Below are 10,469 nucleotides of genomic sequence, written 5' to 3'. Positions count from 1 at the left end.
TATTGAGCAGAAAACACGACAGAAATCTACAAAGAGAATGTATTTCAAGTTTAGAAGACAACAGAGATCTGCACATTCGTTTTGAAATTCAATTTAGCACAGTTAAATCTACAGGTAACCTAGCTCTACGTTGAAAAAACAGTATGTTTATCTCCTAATTATCGCCTATGATACCCTCTCAAATCCACCACCATCAAATAACCATTTCTTGTTTGTTTCGTATTTAGCCACCATCAAACACGAGTGTATACTTTTTCTTGCCACAATTAAATGGCTGATTCAACCTTGGCCTCTGCAATATCTTTCAATGTGGTTTGCAGAATTGTTGAAGGATTTGAAGAAACAAAACAAACGATGTCTAAGAGACTAACCCTTTTAGATTTGCCATTTTTCAATACACATAGCCGATTGTCAGATTAACATGACTTGACTGTATTATCAGCTCAGGAAGGATCTTGTTTCATGATATAAAAACAAGAAAGTTGTTTGATGAAAGGAAATGTCCATGAAGAAAACTGTATATGTTTGTTGTTTAACGCCGCACTCAGCAATATTACACCAATATGACGGCGATCTGTAAATAAAGTATGGACCAGACTATCCAGTGATTGATATCATGAGCATCAATCCACACAATTGGGATACGATGACATGTGTTGAAAAGATCAAAAGAAATATTCTTGAAAAGCCAAAGCCCCCTGATGATTGAAAATGGACCTGAAAATGCATTGTATTGTACTGACGGAGAACATATGCACTTTGACAAAGAGAAAATACCAAAACAAAGAAGAAAAGGTGAAGGCAAAATTATTCCATTAAGTGTGGTCTGTTGATCAAAGAAGGTAAAACAAAGGACACAAAACAAGCTGCTGGTATATATTTATTCCAACACTTAAAACAATTATTTACAGTCATGGACATTATTTATACCCTGAAATAACACTCATCAGAAATGTATTCAGTGGACATATTTCTTGTGAACCTTTATGCATGTAAAAATACAACAAAATCTCTGGCTATACAAGTCAACATATTTTACAAGTTCGTATACATACAAGGAAATACATTACATGTAGAAATTGCATTGGCATTATTTTTTGGAAGACATCTTCTCAATGAAACTTTGTTAATTCAGAAAACATGATGAAGAACAAATAATGCAGCTTACAAACTCCCATCGATATCTGGAGATTGTTGTGGGTGGTACATGATACAAAGTGGTAATGAGGGTAAAACAAACACCCTCACTTCATAGGTACGATGGTACCAGGTCCTACAGCACTGAATAAATCAGTAAAAGTTACATTTCTTACAAACATGATACCAATGTTATAGCCAGTTACAATCTCATGATGATAATGTTCACTTGAAGAACTTTCTAAGATCACTATACTTTTGGCAAGAGAAATGGCGATGTTGCGGGTTACTGGTTGATGGACGTGTGAGAGAAAGTATTATGAGATTCTTTGGTCTCTCATTACATGACCGGGGGGCACGCATGGCTCAGTTGTCTGAGGCACCGCAATTCGCTGTGCATAGTTGCGTCCTTTGGGCACGCCAGAAACCAAGGATTGTGGGTTCGAATCCCGGTCCGCCCTGATTATGTTTCTAGGTTTGTCAGCACCATATCTGTGCTTGTGGGTTTCACCGAAGTGGTAAACGTCTGAGACCTGCATCACTGACACGCAGTGATATAACTCGAATAAGGTTAAAAGCGGCGTTAAACCCAACTCACTCACTCACTCATTACATGACCCATCTAACCTACTGTCAGACAATGGGGTCACACATAGAGCGTTTTGAGATTTAGCCACATGGACAAGTAAAACCCCTGTGCCCCGTTCCACAAAGCAAACGTAGTGCTAAGATGATAGTAACTCCCATTCTTTAGCATAGGCTTACAACAGTCGTAGCCCTACGATCGCTCTGTGGAACGGAGCCCAGATGTTTGACGTCCTGACATGAATGTAAATGTTTACCACACAACCACAAGAGATGGTTACAAATGTGTCATGTCAGGTGTAGTCATCAAAATGGCGACCCCTGACACCTGCATCACTTCTCGCTGTCCTCCCACATTAGGCTGCTACACTGACTATAACTGATATACAGTTTAAGCAATCATAAACCAACTTCAATCACACCAGTTCATGATTTTGGTTTGGTTATTTGTCACAGAACACTAAGTCTTGTTAAAATTTGGTCTGTGTTGAATATGCAACATTGGTCTTTCTGCGATGTAGGCTGCATGGGAAATCTATAACTGACCATTTATGATTAATATTATGTCTGTGAAACATTGCAAATGTTTAATAGTTCATCTCAAAATAGTAATCATGTTCTTAAATATTGAAAGGATTCAATCTCACAGTCTTATTTATAATTTTGATAAAAATGGCAAACTAGAAACCCTCCAATTTGAAGGTCAACAAATCTTGTATCATCCATGTGGTTAAGACAACGATGTAGCACACATGATGTCATGGTTTATATATGCTGTCATGATACGGTTATGCAAATGTGATAGGACCATGGAGAAGAATGGATATTGGAATTATGCAGTCATAGGCACATGGTGACATACTATTAGGCAATATGAAGTACCCAATCATAACATTGAAATCAGTCAAATTAAAAGCACCTTATAAAGCCTAATCTCCAAACAGACATGTCAAATAGGACTTCAGCAGTTGTCAAATCAATGTCAGATTCGTTACTATGTTGCATAGATGTACTTTGCCATGTCCCATATGGGTGTCTTTCACACTGAGACAACATAATTGATGCCCCTGCACGCACTGAACGTTTCATAGGGTAACCAAGGGCGGATTCAGCATTGTTAAAAGGGAGGGGCCAAAATATCAAAGTCTCTCTCTGATAAATTTTATGCCAACAACATACTACATTTGGGGGGGGGGGGGGGGGGGGGGGGGGGATGGATCCGCCTATGGTCACTTCTATTTCTGGGATTAGGATGGGGGTATGTATATACACTCTAATCCTTCACTAGTCATTACGTCGGGCACGGTGATAACTATCATACAACATCTCAACATGAATCTTAAACATAATGCTACAGTCCAGCACAACATTCAGTGACTTCATATATCTTTTATGGAGTCTCAGACGCCATTCTACATCATTATGCAGCTTCTCTAGTATTCATAGAACTAGCATTCTGACATTTCAAGGCACCCACAAGATAGGAACATACACAACATCCTGATCACAGCAATCACAATCATAGACACATCGCACAACTAGTGTATATAAAAAGTTATTCTTTTATTACAATCAAGAAGAGACTAAGTCTATTTTGAAACATGATCCTTTCAAGACATGCATGTTAAAATGCCTTCATCTATCTTGGAACATATACCACTCAAAAACGTTACAGAACACCCGATTCTTTCATATTTCTACGGTTAATCTGTCATACACTTCAACGTTAGATTTGTTCACACAGTTACAAACGTTATCAAAACGTTACAATGCTGAAAACATTTGCCGAGGCACTGCAAGCGTAAGGTCCATTCTACTACCATGAATGTGGAAAATAATCGAGTTTGATTGGTCAATCAGAGGTTTCAAACCACAATAAACCCCCTCAGACATAACAGATTAACTAAAGTATAGTACTGTGAAAGAATCGGGTGTACCTTAACTTCTTTTGAGTAGTATATTTAATCTGATATTTACAACACTGTCTGACTGTGCCTGATGTTATGAATGTGTAATTAGTTCACGTCCTTAAATGGCTGAAATTAACACACTCACTCACTCCTAGACATGCCAGTTCAAATCTCCATATCTCCTCCATGTTCCTTGGAAGACAAATCTTGGCAGAAGATGTGCAGTTTCTCAACAGTACCTCTGTCTATCTGCCTAGGGGTCGGGGTCACTCTAGGTCTCCCTGGGTAACAAGTCCAGCCGTGTCATGTTCCACGTCTTCCGTCGGGTCTAATGCCCGGGGAGGGGGCCGGATGTCAGCACTTCCGTTATAATGTTTTTTGTCCGAATGGAAGGCGTCAATCACATCCGATGCTTGTTTTGGTGGTTCATGAGATGAATGGGGTATGGATATCGTCTCCTGGACGTGTAGACTGTCATACATGGGGTTACAAAAGTTGGTCGGAGAGGTAGGGTCGTTTATACTTGCAACGGGGTCTGTCGACGACTCCTGTTAAAAATGAATGACATCAGCTTAAAAAAAATATAATACCATTGAACATCTGGGTGAGAAATGGTTTTCATGAATCCATGCTTGAAGTAAGAGGCGACTAAAAGGTTTGGGTGGTGAAACTCTGCGACTTGGGTCATGCAAGTCATCGTATTCCGATTCAGCCAATCACTCGATTGTCCGGTCCAGATTCGATTATTTACAGGCCGCCGTCATATAGCTGGAGTATTGCTGAGTGTGGCGTTTAACAACAAACCAACCAACCAAGCAAAACTCTTACATTCAGCATTATTGCTGTAATAAAACAGAAACAATTAATTTTGGAAACATGTCCCTTGTAGTGATATTCCAGCTGATATCCAGTAATCTGTTAATAATCGAGTCTTGAAAGTATGAACAACACACAATCAGGTCATACAGTGTTACCACCCAATCATTTTAGTAGCTTCTTCCGACAAGCATGGGATATTGTGCCCCTGTATTCCCAAGAGGACTCAGTTTGTGGTTACTTACAGCATTCAAGCCTGTGGCCCCGGGGAGGTCGTATGTTATTCCGGGCATGCCCAGCTTCCCGTCGTGGTAGGACACCACGCCTTGGGGCTTGTTCTCAGGGTCGGACGAGGGCGTCTTTGATAGGATCTTTTTAAAGTTAAAACCATATCTGAAACAAAGATTGATTGATATCTAGTTCCATCTGGAATATGTCATTAACGATCTTTAAATAATGGAATCGTGGGTATAGAGTGTTATTTAACATATTTCAAATTTGTAGTTGGAATAGTATATCCCGTATATAGATATTAACATACGAGCATGTGTGTCATACTGATTTTCCGAAACGAGTGTCTGAATTTCCCTGTATCGCCTGAGCGAGAGGGTAATACATGTATTCTTACACCTTTCGAAAAACAGCTTGACACACATGTCAGTGTAATAATTTCTTTATTTCCCATTATTTCTTAATCCTTTTAAGCTTCCCCTTAGACAATATGCACAGATCACGACCGCTATATTAGAAAAAACATATTTTCGAATGACGTTTATCTTCAGCTATCATCGTTTCTAGTGTGACATTATTCCAACCTGACGTTAAAATAAGAATCGAATTTAGCCAACAATGCCGCCCCAATGACGTTAACAATACACTGGTGCAGGTGAAGTGATATTTGGACATACGATTGTTATTAAGTCGGCCATTTCTAACCAAATGGGCAATAAAACCTATATCATTTATCAGCTCGCAAGACTCATTGGAGTACTTGTTAACGTTTCCAGTAGGATGCGTCCGACAACTGCAACGTTCTCTGCAGCAATGAATGCAAGCAGATACTGTTTTTCAGAAACCTACCCTCTCCTCCGAACTACCAATAGTATGACGACGACGAGGACGATGATGATGGTCACCAGCACTATCGGCACCACAATGGCAGCTGTACCTGAAACAACACGTGACAAACATGATTTCTTGTATCTCTTCTGAATAGTCGCCTCTTCAGATCCAAACACCGCTGGATGTAACAAAGTCAGACGGTACTAGGAAACTGTTCCTTTTTATATAATAACTTTTAGATAATGGCGTTTCTTAAATACCTTAGTAAAACCTTCAAACAAGTTATCAGTAGCCTTTGGAAAATCACTAAACGTGACTGCGTACCATAACTAACTTTGGATATAACTTGTTAATGGTGAAGGTCCCTTTGAGTTCTGTTATTTTGAATAGCTTGTAGAGTATACGTACTTGTATCATCCTGGGAAAGGTGTTGTGGCTGTATATTTTCACAATATTGTCCATAAAACCCTGAAAAATATGTATTGCAATTGTAGTGAACAAATGATGTTAGTCTCATTTTGACATTGCATGTATCTGTCAATACCGAAATTCATCTTGGATAGAGTTACGTATTTGGTTCAGTGGTCGTTAATTACCTGCTATACAGTCACAGTTGTAGGTATCGTTGTCAGCCACTTTAACACAGGCTCCACCGTTCCGACACTTGCAGCCCTCGGGTATAGGGATCTCGACTTCTTTAGCTGAAAGAAGAAGTGGAAATAATAGGTTACGCGGAATTTGAGTCACACATGACAAACAAACGTTGGTAGCAAAACAATGTTTAGATGTGGGATTATAGGTGAGTGAGTACGGTATTTGAGGAATATCACATAAGTTCTAGTTGGTTTAAAACAGGAAGTGAAACTTTGGTGAAGCCAACGATCATGCCGAGGACAGATCAAAGATCATAATCGGAGTTAATCTTGGAGATTCCCGATAATCGGATCGTGGCACAGCTAAGGAACATAACTCCATATAGCAAATGTCGGTGCCTGTCAACGTTTAATGTAATTGTGTTTGTGCCTTACAGTAGAGAAAACGGTGAAAAAAGCTACATTTCGTACCTGCATCACAAATTGTTTCACTTGGATCAGCAAAGCTGGTGCCGTCAGGACAGGCACATCGGAATCCGCTTGGCACGGGGAGACACAGGTGGCTGCACGTGGCTTTTGCACAAGCGTTCTTAACTAGAAGATAGAAATACAATCCCCTCAATCTCGTGGTCATGAATCGTAATGGTTTCATTGACAACGTGGCTGATCAACATTCACAGACCATGCAGTACAAGGAACGCTTCGCTTCAGCATCCACAAGGAACTCCCAAGTGAAGTTCTGTGAAATTACATAGAAAAGAAAACCTAAATTAAAATTGCTGAGGCAAGAAAATAAGGTTACATGGGTAACAAGTTTTAACGTGGAGCGGTAGATTCGCTCTCTGAATACAAGATGAAATACATGTCTGGTGTAAGACCGTACTCGTGAGATCATATCTGTTGTAGTGGTATATCTTGATGCCTGTTGGTAGCACCAGGCCTGTCTGGAGGGTCCTGTTATCCCCTAGGCCCAGCTTGTTCATGGAGATGATCTGTCCTGACTGCTGAACCACAACAAACAGGCGACCTTCAAACACGTCCAGACTCACTGGATTCAACAGATCTGAAAATAAACAAATGCCAAATGAAATTAACAGTGTGGGATGGACTAGTCAAGTTGTTAAATAAAAGTACCAAAGGCTTTCCATACTCATCAGAAATCTCGGCTAAAAGCAGAGCTGATTGTATGATTCCGACTATATCATGACCACGTGTTTATGAATCACAATCAAATGGTGCTGATACTAGGTGTTCGCGAAAAGGTGAGCGTATCCTGTCCCACCTGGCACCACCACAAATACACGGAAAGGCAAGTCAATTGTTCAGCGGTTACAAGTCAAAATAGGGAATTGCATTGTGCATAAATTCTGTCACTGATGCCTCAAATTTGGAAATGTCTTCCATAAATCCTTTTGAAAACTTTATTGATGACTTGAATGCTGTAACCCTGACCAAACAGTGAAACTGAAGACCCGGGGTTGATTCCCCACATTGGAACAATGATTAAAGCCGATTTCTGGTATCCTCTGTCATGATAAGGTTTGTGGCGTAAACACCTACTCACTCGTACAACGCTTATGATGAATGCTGACTAGAAACGTATACCCATAGTATGGAAAAAAGAGATCGTTTTGAGGAGTATTGCCCTTTGCTGTGTTATCTTGCAGAAAATACATTAATACATGAAAAATAGTCAGTTTATTCCACTACAAGACATCAACAAATTATTGAATATCTTACTCTTGGCTGTGACCACCACCCTGTCGGAACCATCTGCCTTCATGGACTCAATGACGTTCTCCTTAGCGTCACACCAGTATACGCGGTCGCCCATGAAGAAGTCGATTGCAATGCTGGTGGGCCTGCCTAGTTTTGTTGAAACCAGTACAGATCGCTTGTCTCCAGTTGTCCATGCACGTTCAATCTTGGGATGGGTTCCACTTACATCTGTCCAGTAGAGAAACCTGAAGTGGAAATCAAATAATATTTGTTTCCTTCCTTGTACCGCCATGAGGGGATATAAATCATACATGTCTCTTTTCAATATTTTAGTTTCAATTCGCTAGGCTTACAAATGCATATGAAATATTAGGAACGAACATCAGATGAGAAAGGGTATAATTATATAATGGATACCCCAGTTCTTTTTGTTTGCTAGTGTGTTTGTTTTATAACGCCAGACAAACCAGTGATTGATATTCTGAGCAACATTCCATGTCGTCGCGGTCCTATAACATGCAATCAACCAAGTCTCGCCGAGTCTCAGCACCTGATCCATAGCTTACGATCAGCATAGGTTGATGAGAGCGGAAACCTACGGAAACCCTACGAAAACCAACTCGAAACCCCATGAAGGACCTGATCACACGGAGTGTGGGATGAACATTTGTCTGACGTCAGTCTGCATAGATGGTCATGATACTGTTGGGATTTGTGATCAGACTCTCTTGACATGTTTATGTTTGATGTTCTGTATTTCTATTAAGGGACTCACCCGAGTCTAGGATTCACAGTTATCGCTGTGGGACTGTGCAGGTTCTTGCTCACGATAGTCCTCTGATATCTGCCATCAGACTTGGCAACTGACACAGTCTTCTTCACGGAGTCCGTCCAGAATATGTTCCTATAATATCATTATATATTCATAAAGAAAATGACAGACACGATCAGAGCAAATAGTGAGTGAGTATGGTTTTACGCCGCTTTTAGCAATATTCCAGCAATATCACGGCGGGGGACACCAGAAATGGGCTTCACACATTGTACCCATGTCGGGAATCGAACCCGGGTCTTCGGCGTGACGCGCGAACGCTTTAACCACTAGGCTACCCGACCGCCCCTCAGAGCAAATACATATAAGTTTATGTATTAGGGACGTAGTGATGTCCTGATGACCTGAGCCATTAGTCAAAGCCTGGACTGACTAACGTGTCACATCAATATGATCATTATTCGTATCAGGAGTTCATGCCATAGTCAGGGGCACTGGCACGGCCATCTTCCCGAGGCAAGGGAGTTGAAACTGTACTTTCATAGAAGACGTGACCATGTTGTCAAAGATGCCACAGCCAACTGTTAAGAGTTGTGTCCCTTAGCTGTCGGTTCGAATCCTAGATTATGAGCCTCACCTGTCATTTCCATATCCACGTGTCATTTCCATTTACCACCCAAACATCCCAACCTTCGTCCAACATTAGACTGTCGAAGCGACATTCAATACAACTGCAAGTGATAACTTACTTTGTTACCCAGTCTACTGCCAGACCCTCCGGTTGTTGTAACCCGGATATTTCCAGGCTCTGAGCGAACCCCTGCATCGTGGCCTCTTTCGGCATGGCTGCCCGCTGTATGCTGCGTTGTGACGTGTCCGTCCAGTACAGGAGCTGCCAGGCGGGGTCCACGTCCAGGGCATGGATCCGTTGTCCAGCCACCACCGCGTCAGTATACTCCTTGGTGCTGGTGCGGTACTGGCGGATCTCGGATCCCATGGCAAACAACAGGACTGCGTTTCTCTCTGTGGAATATAAGATTGTTGAAGGTCTACTTGGGAGCAGTGAAGAATGTTTAGAAGGTAACACAAAGATTTACGAGGCATTACGAATGCCATTGTCTTTGTTTTCATCTTAATATCTATGGGACTGAAAAATGCACCAAATAAATATTATTAGCAATATAATACATTTTCATTTTGTTCATGTAATTCAACCATAAACAATTACTATGATTACCAACGTTTTTGAGGTATTCGCAAGTAGAACTAGTTGGACACCACCCCTCAATCATAAGCTGATAAGGTCAATTATTACCCAGGTGTACAGTATAACTTTGCACATACGAACCTTTGGACTTGCACAGCGTGCCTTTTCTGTTGGTGTCGACGAAGCCATCAGCACATTGACATTTGTGGGTGCCCTTGATGTTCTGGCAGAGCTGGGGACAACTGTTGCCCCACCCGGCACACTCGTTAATATCTGCGGAACAAAAACACATGATATTAAAGCACAAAGCCATGAACCAACATGAAGGCTGATGTTTCACAGGACACGCACTACGGCGACTGTATCAACACAACGATTAGGACAATATTAGGAATAGGTGGAAGATGTGCATGATCATAGATAATCGATCATAGTGATGTGGGTAACATGCAGGGATCATGATTTAACACACACACACACACACACATACACACACACACACACACACACACACACACACACACACACACACACACACACACACTTACACATACACACACGCAGACATGGGTCGCTAAATAAGTACAATAATCATGAACGCACCCTAAAAATCCATTTCATGTCACCTCTTGAGTCGTTTCAAAAGAAATTACATTCAACTCGACTCT

At 41.1% G+C, this 10,469-nt stretch overlaps 1 protein-coding gene across 3 annotated transcripts in view; it reads right to left on the bottom strand.

Annotated features, from left to right (window-relative positions):
• Positions 1–2,926: 2,926 nt before the first annotated feature.
• The window catches only part of LOC124113848 (low-density lipoprotein receptor-related protein 2-like), a 91,566-nt gene continuing 84,023 nt past the window's right edge, over positions 2,927–10,469 (bottom strand). For all 3 annotated transcript variants that reach the window (XM_046474344.2, XM_046474345.2, XM_046474349.2), the window contains 11 exons: positions 9,943–10,074; positions 9,344–9,617; positions 8,598–8,726; positions 7,844–8,067; positions 6,987–7,166; positions 6,575–6,697; positions 6,107–6,211; positions 5,919–5,978; positions 5,529–5,616; positions 4,694–4,841; positions 2,927–4,180 (listed from right to left, as the gene is read on the bottom strand). In XM_046474344.2, coding sequence (XP_046330300.2) covers positions 3,899–4,180; positions 4,694–4,841; positions 5,529–5,616; positions 5,919–5,978; positions 6,107–6,211; positions 6,575–6,697; positions 6,987–7,166; positions 7,844–8,067; positions 8,598–8,726; positions 9,344–9,617; positions 9,943–10,074 — 1,745 coding nt within the window. In that variant the 3' untranslated portion in view covers positions 2,927–3,898. The remainder of the gene's footprint in view (positions 4,181–4,693; positions 4,842–5,528; positions 5,617–5,918; positions 5,979–6,106; positions 6,212–6,574; positions 6,698–6,986; positions 7,167–7,843; positions 8,068–8,597; positions 8,727–9,343; positions 9,618–9,942; positions 10,075–10,469) is intronic.

Source organism: Haliotis rufescens, unplaced genomic scaffold, assembly GCF_023055435.1.
Source record: "Haliotis rufescens isolate VD_foot unplaced genomic scaffold, xgHalRufe1.0.p SCAF_4, whole genome shotgun sequence".
Taxonomy (NCBI): Eukaryota; Metazoa; Mollusca; class Gastropoda; order Lepetellida; family Haliotidae; genus Haliotis; species Haliotis rufescens.
This window is presented reverse-complemented; position numbering and strand designations above follow the sequence as displayed.